Raw genomic sequence first — 17,985 nt, forward strand, 5'->3', positions numbered from 1 at the left:
GGTAGCAGTGATTACTATGCATAGCTTTTTCCTCCTATAAAACAGCCAGCACGGTTCAGTTCACAGATAGGGATCTTAATAGACTGAGCGCAACACGACAATGCGGCGCACACACATGATAAATGTGATAAATAAAAGATAAATAAAAGATAAATAAAATGGTGCTGAAATTATTTAGAGGCATTTAAAGTATTTATGTCACAATTCCATGTAGTCTATGAGAAAATACCACATCAAAAACAGCTATTTCCTGATTGGGTATAGTTAAGGAGGATTGGGTATAGTTAAGGAGGATTGGGCAGGGTTAAGGAGGATTGGGTATAGTTAAGGAGGATTGGGCATGGTTAAGGAGGATTGGGTATAGTTAAGGAGGATTGGGTATAGTTAAGGAGGATTGGGTATAGTTATGGAGGATTGGGCATGGTTAAGGAGGATTGGGTATAGTTAAGGAGGATTGGGTATAGTTAAGGAGGATTGGGCATGGTTACATCTACTTTTTAAAGTTTGCTAAGTGCTGCAAGCAGACCTCCACCCAATAGTATATAGAGAGCATGGCACCTGCTATAACTTGCTGAACCAAGACCACATTGATTTCTAAATGAGTCATCTAGTCACACAGAAATAGAACAGTCTAAAGAAAATCCAACAAGCCTGCCTCTGTTAGGTAGCTCACTCAGACTTGGCCAGCCAGCACAGCCACCTGTAGAGCTAATCAATTCCCCCTGCACAGACAGACATGCAGACAAAAATCATTTAGAGAGTAGAGTTTGAAGGGAGAAGGGGCCACAGAGTGACAGCATGTCCCCCAGTAACAACACACTGTCACTGACCTTGCAGATCTTACTCTCCTCTGTCTCCTTGCTCCGTCCCTGTTGTTTCTGCTGTGTCCTCCTCTCCTGGTACTCTGACTTGAGTGACAGCTGACAGGAGGAGAGCAGGGGGGAATCTGACCCCCTCAGCTCTGGGGTCCTGGCCATGTACCCTCGTGTGGCAGCGGTTCTGCCCGGGTTGGGGATGGGGAGAGCGCTGTGGACCGGCTTGGAGCCCACTGAGGGTTGTCTGAGCTTGGAGGCTACTCCTACCACCGGCATGGTCCGTCACATCCAGAGAGAGAGTTCAAAAGCAGACAGGAGGAAGAGGTTGAAAAAACAGCGAGAGGAGTCGTTTCCCTCAGTTTCCCACACAAGAGAGGCCAAATAAGAGCCCTGTGTCTCCTCCTGACGTCTGGCAGAGAAAAAGAGGGGAAGGAGAAATAAAATAAAGAGAGGGCTGCCTCTCAGAGAGAAGTCTGGAGTGGGAGAGCAGCCGCAGTCATTCTGTAGCCTACAGCGTGTGGGATTTACAGAAACTGAGAAGGTTTCTCCACCACCGGTTCACTCCCCCTTTCTCTTGCTCCCCCTCCTCCTCTCTGTCAGAGCTCAACCACTCCTCCCTCTCCATTTCTGTCAGAACTACAAAACCAAACAGTCCTCGGAGGCGTAAACTCCTCTGGAAGGTAACCGCCACTCCACCAGTGATTATAGACCTGGTTAAGTGCATGTCTCTCCCTCTCTCTCTCTCTCTCTCTCTCTCTCTCTCTCTCTCTCTCTCTCTCTCTCTCTCTCTCTCTCTCTGAGCAGCATTCCTCAGCAGCACGTTACTCCCCAGCTCCAACTGTCAAAACAGCTCTCCCCGTAGCCGAGCGCTGATCACTAGAAATAGACACCTCTCACTGGCTGCCTGCATCTGGGGCAGCCCTCCTCTTTGATGAAAGAAATAGTAAAAGTTAAATAAAAAAATTAAAGTTTGGAGAGTTATCCAGTACATAATCCCTCACACAGAAGCAGTTTGTATTTTTCATGGAGGAAAGAGTTCTAGGTTATTAAGAAATCTCTGCATTTCACTCTTTTCCGTCTCTCTATCTCTCTCTGTCTGTCTGTGTGTCTCTCTCTGTCTGTCTGTCTCTCTCTCTCTGTCTTTCTGTCTTTCTCTCTCTCTCTCTCTCTCTCTCTCTCTCTCTCTCTCTCTCTCTCTCTCTGTATCTCTGTCTGTCTCTCTCTGTCTCTCTCTCTCTGTCTCTCTCTCTCTCTGTCTCTCTCTCTGTCTCTCTCTCTGTCTCTCTCTCTGTCTCTCTCTCTGTCTCTCTCTCTCTCTCTCTCCCTCTCTCTCTCTCTCCCTCCCCTCTCTCTCTCTCTCTGTCTCTCTCTCTGTCTCTCTCTCTGTCTCTCTCTCTCTCTCTCTCTCTCTCTCTCTCTCTCTCTCTGTCTCTCTCTCTGTCTCTCTCTCTGTCTCTCTCTCTCTCTCTCTCCCTCTCTCTCTCTCTCCCTCCCTCTCTCTCTCTCTCTCTCTGTCTCTCTCTCTGTCTCTCTCTCTGTCTCTCTCTCTCTCTCTCTCTCTCTCTCTCTCCCCCTCTCTCTCTCTCTCCCTCCCTCTCTCTCTCTATCTCTCTCTCTCTCTCTCTCTCTCTCTCTCTCTCTCTCTCTCTCTCTCTCTCTCTCTCTGTCTCTCTCTCTGTCTCTCTCTCTGTCTCTCTCTCTCTCTCTCTCCCTCTCTCTCTCTCTCCCTCCCTCTCTCTCTCTCTCCCTCTCTCCCTCCTGCTCCAGAATATGGCTTTGGAAAGACAGGCGGTGAGCAGAGGACTGACACCAGTGTTTGGGAGTTGTGGTTTGTGCAGCATCTGAAAGTGCCTCAGTGGGGAAAAACTGCTTCTCTGACAGCCAGGCGGACGGTTGTGGCAGAAAAAACGACCTCCTTGCTAATTCCTGTCAAACAAATAATCAGAACATCCAGAGGAATTGAACAGAAAAGTGGCAACTCTGTTTTCTCTGTCAAGAAAAGAGAAAAGGAGGGATATTTTTCATTTAGTCTAGTGGTGAAGGAAATGGAGTCATTGATCACTAAATGCCATGTACTTTCCTGCTGGCTAAACGCCTCTCTCAACCTAGCTTTTCAACAGCTAGTGGTGAGAAACGGGCAACCCTGAATGCATTTGGAGTTTATTAACTGGACAAAATGTGACATGTAAGTGTGGTTTTTAACGGCTCCTAGTGTGGTGTGAGACGTAAAAGAGAGTGAAAGATTAATATGGAAAGCCTACATCTGGTTCGGTTTAGGGGCTGGGATGTGTGAGAGTAGGGAGGATTACCACGTCACACCAAACCGGAACATTTGAACACTGCATCATCCAATAGAAGACGAGGACTGAAGAAGAGAAGTGAGCAGGCTTGTCCTGCAGATTGAACTGGCTCAATGTACACTAAGCAGCATACCACCCTGCATCCCACTGCTGGCTTACATCTGAATCCAAGCAGGGTTGGTCCTTGTCAGTCCCTGGATGAGAGACCAGATCTTACTGGAAGTGGTGTTGGAAGGCCATTAGGAGGAACTCTTTCCTCTGGTCTAAAATAAATAAATATGCAAATGCCCCAGGGCAGTGATTGGGGCACATTGTCCTGTGTAGGGTGCCGTCTTTCGTATGGGACGTGAAACGGATGTCCTGACTCTGTGGTCACTAAAGATCCCATGGCAGTTATCGTAAGACTGGGGTGTTAACCCCGGTGCCCTGGCTAAATTCCCAATCTGCCCCTCATACCATCATGGCCACCTAATCATCCTCAACTTCCAATTGGCTCATTCATCCCCCCCTCCTCTCCCCTGTAACTATTCCCCAGGTTGTTGCTGTAAATAAGAATATGTTCTCAGTTAACTTACATGGTAAATTAAGGGTTAAATTAATAAAAAGCATTGTAGCTAGTAGTCAAACCAATCCTCCGTTTCTCTGTTCCACTCAAACCATTATCCAATGAAGAACAGCTGATAATGGGTCCACTGAATTCCAAAATATGCATGGCAGGTTGGGCCGCCCATCACAAACGAAGATGTCTGACTATGCAAACCGGCACCTAGCTTCCCAGTCACTGGCAGGGTAAGTATTGAAGCAGTGCCTCTGATGGACAACCACCCTAATAAGGGCATTGGTTTGTAGAAAAAACATCATTCACGGTCACATGTTTTCAATCAAACCGGCGCTGTCATGACAAGACTAAAAAAACAGGATATTATGTGAATGAATGGCGTGACTTCAACTCCAACTCCACTGTATCTAGCCCCCTGACTGCTGAGCTGTCTAGTTGTACAGGACTTGGAAGGAGTCCAACCTCACAAGACTGGCCTATAACTGTTGGGAAACCATCGTTGTCATGAGACTGTTCCACGTGTGCTTAGCCAAAGGGTTCTGACGAAATCTCTGCAATTTAAGGCACATTTCTCACCTGCCTGTTTCCGCCTGTTTGCCAAGTTAATTACCGTACACCACAAAGGCTTCCCTGAATAAAGAGTGCTTCTGCTACCTGCATTTACAGGTCCCAAAACAGTAATATGGTGCTGAAAGTTTCGCCTTGAACCGCAGAGCGGGTTCCAAAGTCAACACTGTCAAACCAGTCTCCGGTTCACCTCCATCTGCAGCGAGTTGAGCAGGTCAGTGCTTAAAGCTCGGCTATGAGAGTCCAACCACACCCACACCTCTCAAAATAGCATGGCGGCCAACTGTGTCATGGTGGAAAGACAGCGGAGATGGGACGTGATGAAAACCAACATGCGAACAATAGTTACGAGTGATCGATAGTGGAGATGAGTTTGACGATAGGTGATGGTTATGTCCCCTTTATCTGTGACAGGACCTGAAGAAATGTCTCCATGAGGTCATCCAGCCAGGTCGCAGAGCCATCATCTACTGTATGGCTGAAACACATCCAGTCCTTCCTCACTTCTTATGGCAATAGGAGGGGAAAGGCCACCTTTTATTCTGGAAGATAGTCAAAAGGACCTGGCAAGGCACAAATGTACAGGTTCTACTAATACTCCTGTCTGTGTGCTCAGTAAAGCTCACCATTCTAGGTGACCACCAAAGCCACAGTGGAATATCTGGCGGAGATTGAGAGCATTCCGGCGGAGGGTGTTTGGAGGGGGAGAGCTCAAGGGACTGGGGGAGATGGGGTTGAGGAGGTACTAGTGGTAGTGGAGGGAGAGGTAGGCCACAAAGCCACAGCCCTGCAGAGGAAATGGGAGCGAGGGAGGCCCTTCTTTTCTCACCGTATCCATCCTCCTTCTCACTTCCTGGTCCGAGAGCAGCAGTGTGTCATTAGATGGGCTGGCAAACCAACGGCAGCCACAGGCAGCGCAGCACTGCTCCAAATACACTGAGCTCCAGTCTTACAGGTCCCAGTACAGCACCGATCCAAATACACCTAGCTCCAGTCTTACAGGTCCCAGTACAGCACTGATCCAAATATCCAAATACACCTAGCTCCAGTCTTGCAGGTCCCAGTACAGCACTGATCCAAATCTCTCTCTCTCTCTCTCTCTCTCTCTCTCTCTCTCTCTCTCTCTCTCTCTCTCTCTCTCTCTCTCTCTCTCTCTCTCTCTCTCTCTCTCTCTCTCTCTCTCTCTCTCTCTCTCTCTCTCTCTCTCTCTCTCTCTCTCTCTCTCTCTCTCTCTCTCTCTCTCTCTCTCTCTCTCTCTCTCTCTCTCTCTCTCTCTCTCTCTCTCTCTCTCTCTCTCTCTCTCTCTCTCTCTCTCTCTCTCTCTCTAAGAGCCTTTATTGGCATGGGAAACATATGTTAACATTGCCAAAGCAAGTGAGGTAGATAATATACAAAAGTGAAAAAAGAACAATAAAAATGTACAGTGTTTGGTGTTCTACGTTGTACACAGAGGATATTTTTGCAGAATTCTGCATGCAGAGTCTCAATTTGGTGTTTGTCCCATTTTGTGAAGTCTTGGTTGGTGAGCGGACCCCAGACCTCACAACCATAAAGGGCAATGGGCTCTATGACTGATTCAAGTATTTTTAGCCAGATCCTAATTGGTATGTTGAATTTTATGTTCCTTTTGATGGCATAGAATGCCCTTCTTGCCTTGTCTCTCAGATCGTTCACAGCTTTGTGGAAGTTACCTGTGGCGCTGATGTTTAGGCCAAGGTATGTATCGTTTTTTTGTGTGCTCTAGGGCAACAGTGTCTAGATGGAATTGGTATTTGTGGTCCTGAGATTTACTGTCAGAGCCCAGGTCTGTCAGGGCCCAGGTCTGTCAGGGCCCAGGTCTGTCAGGGCCCAGGTCTGACAGAATCTGTGCAGAAGATCTAGGTGCTGCTGTAGGCCCTCCTTGGTTGGTGACAGAAGCACCAGATCATCAGCAAACAGTAGACATTTGACTTCGGATTCTAGTAGGGTGAGGCCGGGTGCTGCAGACTTTTCTAGTGCCCGCGCCAATTCGTTGATATATATGTTGAAGAGGGTGGGGCTTAAGCTGCATTTTTGCCAATTTTAACCGCACACTTGTTGTTTGTGTACATGGATTTTATAATGTCATATGTTTTATCCACAACACCACTTTCCATTCAGTTTGTATAGCAGACCCTCATACCAAATTGAGTCGAAAGCCTTTTTGAAATCAACAAAGCATGAGAAGACTTTGCCTTTGTTTTGGTTTGTTTGGCATTTGCTCAGTACATTGTTTTCATTGAGGACATGTATGAGTCTGCTGTTAATGATAATGCAGAGGATTTTCCCAAGGTTACTGTTGACGCATATCCCACGGTAGTTATTGGCGTCTATTTTGTCTCCACCTTTGTGGATTGGGGTGATCAGTCCTTGGTTCCAAATATTGGGGAAGAGGCCAGAGCTAAGGATGATGTTAAAGAGTTTTAGTATAGCCAATTGGAATTTGTTGTCTGTATATTTGATCATTTCATTGAGGATGCCATCAACACCACATGCCTTTTTGGGTTGGAGGGTCTTTATTTTGTCCTGTAACTCATTCTAGGTAATTGGAGAATCCAGTGGGTTCTGGTAGTCTTTAATAGTTGATTCTAAGATTTGTATTTGATCATGTATATGTTTTTGCGGGTCTCTATGTTTTTGGTTGGACAGGTTTCTCAATTTCTTTCTTAGATTTTTGCATTCTTCATCAAACCATTTGTCATTGTTGTTCATTTTCTTCGGTTTTCTATTTGAGATTTTTAGATTTGATAGAGAAGCTGAGAGATCAAATATACTGTTAAGATTTTCTACTCCAAGTTTACACCTTCACTATTCCGGAACGTTTTACCCAGGAAATTGTCTAAAAGGGATTGAATTTGTTGTTGCCTAATTGTTTTTTGGTAGGTTTCCAAACTGCATTCCTTCCATCTATAGCATTTCTTAATGTTACTCAGTTCCTTTGGCTTTGATGCCTCATGATTGAGTATTGCTCTGTTCAAGTAGACTGTGATTTTGCTGTGGTCTGATAGGGGTGTCAGTGGGCTGACTGTGAACGCTCTGAGGGACTCTCAAGGGCTTTGTTGGCATGGGAAACATATGCTAACATTGCCAAAGCAAGTGAAGTAGATAATTATCTTTCTGTTCTAGAAAGGGAGTCAATAAGACTTCTGATCATCCCCATCAGTATCCATGTGTTTATTATCTGTTCCAGGCCACTCTGGAACCCCTGTAGCCTGCCTGGTGAGAGGGAGGGGTGCCTGGTCAGATGAAACACCTGGCGTGCATCCCAAATGGAACCATATTCCTTACACTGAGCACAACTTTTAACATGGGGGCCCATAGGGATCTGGTCAAAAGTAGTGCACTATATAGGGAACAGGTTGCCATTTGAGAGACAGCCCTGACGTCAAGATGGGGCTGGCCTTTCCCTGTGAAAACAAAACATGGCAGGCTGGTGGAGAGAGGAGTGGAGCGAGCCCCTCTGTCTAAACATCCCCCGGGAGACAGATAGTCACGCACCTGGCCCTGTCCACAGCAGAGGCGTGAACGCTATCTCTCAGGAACACATCGGATAACACGGAAAAGAAAACACACACTCACACAAACATGCAGTAGGTACACAAAGCTGAAACGGGCAGTAGGTACACAAAGCTGAAACGGGCAGTAGGTACACAAAGCTGAAACGGGCAGTAGGTACACAAAGCTGAAACGGGCAGTAGGTACACAAAGCTGAAACGGGCAGTAGGTACACAAAGCTGAAACGGGCAGTAGGTACACAAAGCTGAAACGGACAGTAGGTACACAAAGCTGAAACGGGCAGTAGGTACACAAAGCTGAAACGGGCAGTAGGTACACAAAGCTGAAACGGTACACAAAGCTGAAACAGGCAGTAGGTACACAAAGCTGAAACGGGCAGTAGATACACAAAGCTGAAACGGTACACAAAGCTGAAACAGGCAGTAGGTACACAAAGCTGAAACATGCAGTAGGTACACAAAGCTGAAACGGGCAGTAGGTACACAAAGCTGAAACGGGCAGTAGGTACGCAAAGCTGAACATACACAGAGATATTGGACCAAAGGACCAACACACATCACCCAAACCGAAGAGCACAGACATGTTCTATCACACATGCATACAGTACACACACACACACACACACACACACACACACACACACACACACACACACACACACACACACACACACACACACACACACACACACACACACACACACACACACACACACACACACACATACACACACACACACACACACACACACAGCTGTCTCACTATACTTGTGACAACTTTTTGGGGACCAACAATTGATTCCCATTCAAAATCCTATCCTATCCTAACCTTAAACCTAACCCTAAATCAAATCAAATCATAACCATAACCACTAACCCCTAAACCTAATCTTAACCCTAATTCTAACCCTAACCCCTAAGCCTAAAGTAGCCTTTTTACAAGTGAGGACCGACAAAGCATCCTCACTTATCAGAATTTTTGTTGGTTAAGAATTTTTTTAAGGACCTTTGGTACTCACAAGTATAGTAAATTGTGCACATACACACCCACGCACCATGGTTCAGGAGTCACAGATTCCTACTCCCCACTCAACCTTTGACGTGCTCTACAGAGACCCACCCAACTGAAACATCAAAAACACGGGAGTGTCATGGGAAACTTTTATTCTTATACCATCTGGGTGCGTCCCAAATGACACCCTGTCCCAATGTAGTGCACTACTTTTGACCAGGACCCATAGGGAATAGGGTGCCTTGTGGTAACAGCCTCTGTTACATATATGTGCCTCCTCTGACTACTGACCTCCTAAAGTCAAGACCGTGGCGAGGCCCTCCGGTGCTCTGGAAGATAAAACATGCTTCCAATATTTGTCAAGCAGATTGAAACAATCCTATTTGCGCCAGAGAATTGAATCTCATAGTGAAGGTATGTGAAACATCCCTTTTCGCCGGGGTTCCTGTCATAAACACACACATTAAGAATAATGTTTCAAGAATTCCACTTTAGAAACACGGAGTCGGGTGACGACCTACTTGTAAGAGGGGTGTGAATGTCGACAGACGAGCGGGCAACACAATGATTCAAAGAGCCATCCTGCTCTGCCACGGCAGGAAATCCCCAGCGTTCGGGGGCAAGGACAATCCTGGGTCTTCCTGTTCCCTCGCCTTTGCTCATCGGCCGCGAGGCCCCGGCGCTTACTCACTCCCTCACTCAGCTGAAGACCTCAAGCCCATCTGGTCCTAATCAAACACAAACACCCCGTCCCCGAGCCCATCACTTTTGTGAAAGGACGGGCTCCTCATGCCGTGATATCCCAGCCACGGACTTCACTGACAGAAGTGCTGTACAAACTGCCAGAATGAGGGCGCTCATTCTTCACACTAAACTGGCAGAAAACAACCAAATCTATGGCCATGGCATTCCACCTTTTATGATTCGCTACGGTCTTCCCCCGGAAACATTTCCATGTGGGTTTTTTCTTGGTGGAGGAAAACTACTGGATTTCTGGGATTCCCAGCCGGAGTTGATAAAGCTCCCGCGGTGGCTGGAGCGACTCTTCCCTCCAGAACTACAAACCGAGCCAGGGATGTACAGTAACTGCAGATGTATCTATTGACCTGAGAATAACTTCAAAGGGAGGATAACCATAAATTGAAGCGGGAAGAAGCAGCAGTCACGACTCTGGGATCGGCCCGAGCCAAAGACGAGATCAGAGGTGCACGAAAGATGAGATCAGAGGTGCACGAAAGACGAGATCAGATGTGCACGAAAGACAAGATCAGAGGTGCACGAAAGACGAGATCAGAGGTGCACGAAAGAGCACCGAAAAACATAGAGAATGTAATCCAAAGGTGATAGCGGAGTATTCCTAAAGGAATCCATCGCAACTGCAAGGTCAGGAAAACAATTCACGGTCAGCCGTCATCGGGTGGATATGGTTGTGACATTGACATATGCATTTTGACTTTTCACAGGTGGATTATACCGGAAATCCATGATGAGCAATACCCTTCGCACTGACCATGAACACAAGCTGTGGGACTGGGCTCCTGTCCAGAAGGTGCTAAGGTCAAACCCAGGTTGGCACATTGCAGTAGATTTCATAATATGCGGCCTCAGTGTGTATTGAGCTGTCTGACTAGAATGTGTAAAAGTAAATGCAGACAGGTCCTCCAGTAAATCATTCAATCATAATAAACTACTGCAACACACGCCCGAAAGGTGAATGGGGTTGTTTTAACGTGACAGCCAAGCATGGCTAAGCCAACTGTTTTGGTCTTTCCTACTGAAAGGTGAATGGGGTTGTTTTAACGTGACAGCCAAGCATGGCTAAGCCAACTGTTTTGGTCTTTCCTACTGAAAGGTGAATGGGGTTGTTTTAACGGGACAGCCAAGCATGGCTAAGCCAACTGTTTTGGTCTTTCCTACTGAAAGGTGAATGGGGTTGTTTTAACGTGACAGCCAAGCATGGCTAAGCCAACTGTTTTGGTCTTTCCTACTGAAAGGTGAATGGGGTTGTTTTAACGTGACAGCCAAGCATGGCTAAGCCAACTGTTTTGGTCTTTCCTACTGAAAGGTGAATGGGGTTGTTTTAACGGGACAGCCAAGCATGGCTAAGCTAACTGTTTTGGTCTTTCCTACTGAAAGGTGAATGGGGTTGTTTTAACGTGACAGCCAAGCATGGCTAAGCCAACTGTTTTGGTCTTTCCTACTGAAAGGTGAATGGGGTTGTTTTAACGTGACAGCCAAGCATGGCTAAGCCAACTGTTTTGGTCTTTCCTACTGAAAGGTGAATGGGGTTGTTTTAACGTGACAGCCAAGCATGGCTAAGCCAACTGTTTTGGTCTTTCCTACTGAAAGGTGAATGGGGTTGTTTTAACGTGACAGCCAAGCATGGCTAAGCCAACTGTTTTGGTCTTTCCTACTGAAAGGTGAATGGGGTTGTTTTAACGGGACAGCCAAGCATGGCTAAGCCAACTGTTTTGGTCTTTCCTACTGAAAGGTGAATGGGGTTGTTTTAACGGGACAGCCAAGCATGGCTAAGCCAACTGTTTTGGTCTTTCCTACTGAAAGGTGAATGGGGTTGTTTTAACGTGACAGCCAAGCATGGCTAAGCCAACTGTTTTGGTCTTTCCTACTGAAAGGTGAATGGGGTTGTTTTAACGTGACAGCCAAGCATGGCTAAGCCAACTGTTTTGGTCTTTCCTACTGAAAGGTGAATGGGGTTGTTTTAACGTGACAGCCAAGCATGGCTAAGCCAACTGTTTTGGTCTTTCCTACTGAAAGGTGAATAGGGTTGTTTTAACGGGACAGCCAAGCATGGCTAAGCCAACTGTTTTGGTCTTTCCTACTGAAAGGTGAATGGGGTTGTTTTAACGTGACAGCCAAGCATGGCTAAGCCAACTGTTTTGGTCTTTCCTACTGAAAGGTGAATGGGGTTGTTTTAACGTGACAGCCAAGCATGGCTAAGCCAACTGTTTTGGTCTTTCCTACTGAAAGGTGAATGGGGTTGTTTTAACGTGACAGCCAAGCATGGCTAAGCCAACTGTTTTGGTCTTTCCTACTGAAAGGTGAATGGGGTTGTTTTAACGTGACAGCCAAGCATGGCTAAGCCAACTGTTTTGGTCTTTCCTACTGAAAGGTGAATGGGGTTGTTTTAACGTGACAGCCAAGCATGGCTAAGCCAACTGTTTTGGTCTTTCCTACTGAAAGGTGAATGGGGTTGTTTAAACGTGACAGCCAAGCATGGCTAAGCCAACTGTTTTGGTCTTTCCTACTGAAAGGTGAATGGGGTTGTTTTAACGTGACAGCCAAGCATGGCTAAGCCAACTGTTTTGGTCTTTCCTACTGAAAGGTGAATGGGGTTGTTTTAACGTGACAGCCAAGCATGGCTAAGCCAACTGTTTTGGTCTTTCCTACTGTGACATATTTATGATATGTGCGTATACTCTGCGATACTAAACCTCAGCATACGTCACTGTAACAACACAGAGCAGTTAAGGGCAGTTAAAGGTCCAATAAAGCCGTTTTAATCTCAATATAAAATCATTTCTGGGTAACAATACAGTAAGTACTTTAATGTGATTTTTTTTCTCAATTAAAATGGTCAAAAATCAATACAAATCGCTTCTTAGCACAGGACAATTTCTCAATCAAGAATTTTGATAGGACTGTCTCGGTCTGGGTGGGGAGGGGAAACTGAAAATCAGCTGTTATTGGCAGAGAGGTTCAGAACTCTTTCTTATTGGTAATGTCACCATGGAAGGCCAAAACTCCATTCCACCAAAATATTTCTGGCATTTTCCAAACAGCTCTTACACTAAAAGGGCATTATGATAAATTTCACAATTTCAAAGTATCCGTCCAACCTCATAGCGTGGGAATATATATAAAACACAGCATAATCAGGTATTTTACTGCACTGGGCCTTTAAGGGCAATTTACCAGCCGGGTGTCAGAATGAGAGTCTGCATCACTGTACATCACCCCACATTCCAAAGAGTCTTACCCTGGCACTGGGCTCCCTTCCCTTTCACCAGAGTGTGCCTCTCCCCTGGCCTTACAGGGTAAAAGCATCCCCTACTGCCAAGATCCACTGCAGGGCCGGGCCAGGACAGGGTGCTGGAAAACCTGTCCTCTTATAGTAAGGAGTCAACTGGCAGCTTTAGTCACTTAATTCCATGTAAATAATCGTCACAGTATATTTCTTGTGTTGACTTCATAGTATGTTTAATCTGGCAGTTTAGGTCACTTTATTCACTTTATTACATGTAAATAACCATCACAATATTTCTATTGAACATAGTATGTTTCTGTATATTTTCCAGTATATTCTTGTGTTAGCTTCATTGTATATTTCTGTATATTTTCAGTATATTTCTTGTGTTGATTTCATAGTATGTTTCTGTGTTATTAGCAACTTAAAAAAATGATATAGTATTTGTATTTGTACAATTTTTTACCTACTTATTGCCTATTGTTACTATTTCTAAGTTTTATATTGTTCAGATCAGAGCTCACAAGTAAGCATTCCATTGTACCGCCTGTGCCACGCTGCATCATGTGCATATGATGAATGAACTCAGAGGAAACCAAATAAACAATCCCTCTCCAGTATCTATGCACATACAGGTCCCCTGGTATTGTCAATAAAAGGTCATGATGGCAGAATCAGAGGTCGTTTTGAGGTCTAACCTCGTTCACCAGAACGGTAAACATAAAAAGATAAGCTGTAGGAGAAATGTAGATTCAAATGTTTATTCATAGCCTATACATCCTCCCTATCCACCCTGCATCAATACTTTCTACTGTCTACTACATCCTCCCTATCCACCCTGCCTCGATACTTTCTACTACACTACATCCTCCCTATCCACCCTGCCTCAATACTTTCTACTGTCTACTATATCCTCCCTATCCACCCTGCCTCATTACTTTCTACTGTCTACTACATCCTCCCTATCCACCCTGCCTCATTACTTTCTACTGTCTCCTTCACACAGCCTTTAACCTACTATCTGCATGTTGTAAATACCCATCGCTCGTCTCTTCCCCACTGTTTACACATCTGATAAGCCCCTATTGTTGTCACCTGTATCTTCACTGGGGCACATTTCATTCTCCCTCATTAGAGGAGGCTTGTAATGGCTTTTATACCTCACCCAGAGAGAGCCGTCTGATTAAAGAGCAGGCTACAACCTGAAACAAGGACACTAACTAACTGGGCAGGCCCAGATGTTGAAACGCTGCATCGTTACAGCCCCCCGGTGCCTACACTCATCGTATAACATCTCATTATGTTTTATGTGGACTTGCAGATGTCTCTTAAAGACGCCTGCCACCTACTGTACTGTACAGTCCTATACAGGACATGCCCATGGTTTGTAAAATACGCAGTTAGTAGTATACAAGTCCCTCAGCAAACTTATATCTGTTTTAGTTTTGTGGGACGCGCTGCTTGGCAATGTGCTGTACGCCTTCCAGAGCGGAGAGAAGAAAATGAATCTAATTGGCTCATGTTCAGTCCCCTCTGTGACAGTGTGGAGTTCCAGGGTTTGGAGAGGGTTGTGAGACGTTTGTGTCGGCTTCGGGCTGAGTCAGGGAAGGAAGGATGACGGGAGAGCCAGCGGATGAGGTTCATCTCATGTGACACAAATGTGTCATTTCTCCTTCCTGTTTACTCAGAGCATGCCGAGGCAGCTGCAGCGCAGAGGCAGAACAGGGGTTAGAGCCAGCATGTCTTCCTCAAGTGTCTGCCTCGCACACGCACATCACAGAGAACCAGCCACAACCATTTATACAACAAAATACAAGACTGATCATGACACTTCCACAAGATAACTGACAGATTCACAGTCACAGGTAGATGACATGACTGATCATGACACTTCCACAAGAGAACCGACAGATGCACAGTCACAGGTAGATGACATGACTGATCATGACACTTCCACAAGAGAACCGATAGATTCACAGTCACAGGTAGATGACATGACTGATCATGACACTTCCACAAGAGAACCGATAGATGCACAGTCACAGGTAGATGACATGACTGAGAAAATTAGTCCACAATGCTGTACCATGATCAAATGCCATGGATGTGGCCTACTAGGTGATGATATATGCAGTGCACATTAGTGTCTTCAGGCAGTGTTGTTACAGAATGTATTGAAATACAGTGGGACACTCAGACCACCAGTCTTCCGCACTGTGGCTTATCCATCTTCTCCACTGTGTCTATCGCTCAGGGTGAGATGGTGCCAAAGAGCTCCAGACCACCCGCTCAGCGGAGGGCCCAGGCTCTCTGCCCGTTTGATGAAGATCACTGAAAACTTAATGGGGCTCGAGCTGCATAACCCTCCCTAATCATAGGGCCTCCCTTTATTTAGGGAAGAAGCCCAGTCTCTTTCATGTCCCACCATGTGTTTACCACAGGCCATTACGATCAGCTTCTCTGGTCACAAATGACACCCTACTCCCTGGTATAGTGCACAGCTTTTGAACGGAGCCCTGTGGTCGCTAGGGCACAACATAGGGAATAGGGTGCCATTTGGCATGCAGCCTAGGTCAGTGTTGTTTAATCTACCAGAGATGAAAACAGAAGTGTTTGCTAATGGGTTTGTGTGTGCTCCATCAGTCAGGATGCGGGATGCTGCTAGACAGAGAGACATGACACCAACTGTGCTAAACCATTTTTTATTTAACCTTTATTTAACTAGACAAGTCAGTTAAGAACAAATTCTTATTTACAATGACGGCCTACCCAGGCCAAACCCAAACCCCACACTGGGCCAATTATGCGCCGCCCTATGGGACTCCAAATCACGGCCGGTTGTGATACAGCCTGGTATCGAACCAGGGTCTGTAGTGACGCCTCTAGGACTGAGATGCAGTGCATTAGACCGCTGCCCGACTCGGAAGCCCCTACACTAGGAGCCTACAGACAAACAGATAGCTATCTATACATCCTGTATGGACAGACATTCTATTGCTTCAGGACCATGGAGCAGTTGAGACAGGCTTTACTCTATCCTGTCAATGCTCCATGAAATGTGGGAAACAGCGAGAGACCTGAACACAAGCTGGGACTGTGATTGAAGAAATGGGAGGAAAGTCAGCAAAGCTGTTGAAAAATGGTGTACATAGCGTGTGTGTATGTACACAGGGAAACTGTTGACCATGAAAAAACCAAAATGGTTTGTCTTCACCCTCTGAATAGCACACACAAACAATCCATTTCTCCATTATACCAAAAACGTATTATTTAACCTGTCTCCTCCCCTTCATCTACACTGATTGGACTGGAACAAGTGACATCAATAAGGGATCATAGCATTCACCTGGTCAGTCTATGTCAAAGAGAGAGCAGGTTAAGGGATCATAGCATTCACCTGGTCAGTCTATGTCAAAGAGAGAGCAGGTTAAGGGATCATAGCATTCACCTGGTCAGTCTGTCAAAGAGAGAGCAGGTTAAGGGATCATAGCATTCACCTGGTCAGTCTATGTCAAAGAGAGAGCAGGTTAAGGGATCATAGCATTCACCTGGTCAGTCTATGTCAAAGAGAGAGCAGGTTAAGGGATCCTAGCATTCACCTGGTCAGTCTATGTCAAAGAGAGAGCAGGTGTTCATAATGTTTTGTACACTCATTGTACATGAGTGTGTGAGAGACTGTGTGTGTGTGTTTGTGTGAGTACATGTGTGCATGCTTGTATGTGTGTGTGTAAGTGTGTACTTGCACATATGTGCAATGCAACAGTGACTAAAGTGAATGTTATCGATCCTCTGACTCTCTGTGATTTAGGGTGCAGGCAAAGTAGAGTGGACTGGACCTTGGCAGAACGTAGCATCCCCTCAGAGCCAAAACGCTTTTAAGACAGTCATCGGCAGGGTTGGGTAGGTTACTTTCCAAAATTAATCCGTTACAGTTACTAGTTACCTGTCCAAAATTGTAATCATTAATGTAACTTTTGGATTACCCAAACTCAGTAACGCAATCTGATTACATTCAGTTACTTTTAGATGACTTTCCCCTTAAGGGGCATTAGAAGACAGAAATGTATGTTACCAATTGAATGACTGAATGTATTTCAGGATAAATCAATGTTAAAGTTTACATAGCTGGCTACATATGGATGTTAAATTTTACATTATGGGTTGGTTATGTAGGCTTCTTCTAACTCACCTCTTTCTACTCCATATAATAATACAATTAAATGATATTTTTACATTAAAAACCAAAGGCTATCAGAATTCCAGTCATTCCAATAAATGTTACACCCCTTGATCTTCAAGAACAGGACTTGAAAATATGGAAGTACAGTTTAGCCAAATTGTTTTACCTGAGCATAACCCCAAAAAGAAGGACTTATTAGCCAGCCCTACTATGTTGTTTGTGATTTTGTTATCATGGAGGACTGATCGGGCTCATTGATTCTAGTTGAAAAATAAATGCTTTGCACATGGAATAGCATGCTTTGAGCACTACTGAAAACTGCTATTTGCTGCATTTGCTATAGGCCTCTTGTTTACCTTTTTGTTGGTGACACTTTGATATCTTGATAATATACAGCTGTTTAAAGGGCAAATCCACAGACGAAACAATAACAAAATGGCTGCCCCGCCTCTGTTTTGGTGAAAAGCTGTCACGTCTAGCTCCTGCTCCTCCCCTCCGGCGTACGACGTCGCCAGAGTACTAACCACCGGTCCTGAGATTCATCATTACGCACACCTGGCACTCATCATTATGCGCATCTGTGAATCATTATGATTCACACCTGGACTCCATTACCTTCATCATTTCCTCTCCTTTATATGTCACTCTCCCATGTTTACTCACCAGTTGGTATTGTTCTTGTGTATCGGCATTCTGTCTTATGTTAGTGTCATGTTCTTGGTTTTGTTGTTTTATTAAAACGTTTCACCTGCACCTGCTTCCGACTCACCGCCTCATCATTACAAAGGCTGAGGGATGGGCCTGGAGAAATGTAACCACTCTCAGATTAATAGACAGAGCTATGGATGCAAGGACTGACCATCCATAATATCAAAATTATTGTTTTAACCATATGAGGCTATACAGTGTTTGTTAACATTTACAATGTTTACAAACATTGGAGAAAAACAAGTTTATATTTTAGGTTCTCATTGAGTGTGACAGTTGAACTAAGCTCACGTGTCCATTAGGCCTATGGATTATTATTATTTTAT

General features: G+C 45.2%; 1 protein-coding gene across 13 annotated transcripts in view; it reads right to left on the reverse strand.

Annotated features, from left to right (window-relative positions):
* The window catches only part of LOC110500961 (neuron navigator 3), a 508,233-nt gene that overhangs the window by 249,637 nt on the left and 240,611 nt on the right, over window positions 1-17,985 (reverse strand). For 5 of the 13 annotated variants that reach the window (XM_036956980.1, XM_036956976.1, XM_036956979.1 and 2 more), the window contains exon 1: window positions 831-1,334. The exons of 2 other annotated variants lie outside the window; for them this stretch is intronic. In XM_036956980.1, the coding sequence (XP_036812875.1) occupies window positions 831-1,091 (261 nt within the window). In that variant the 5' untranslated portion in view covers window positions 1,092-1,334. Of the gene's footprint in view, window positions 1-830; window positions 1,335-17,985 lie in introns of those variants that run through there. 6 more of the 13 variants (XM_036956981.1, XM_036956983.1, XM_036956982.1 and 3 more) reach the window with 2 other exon arrangements.

Source organism: Oncorhynchus mykiss, chromosome 21 (assembly GCF_013265735.2).
Source record: "Oncorhynchus mykiss isolate Arlee chromosome 21, USDA_OmykA_1.1, whole genome shotgun sequence".
Lineage (NCBI taxonomy): Eukaryota > Metazoa > Chordata > Actinopteri > Salmoniformes > Salmonidae > Oncorhynchus > Oncorhynchus mykiss.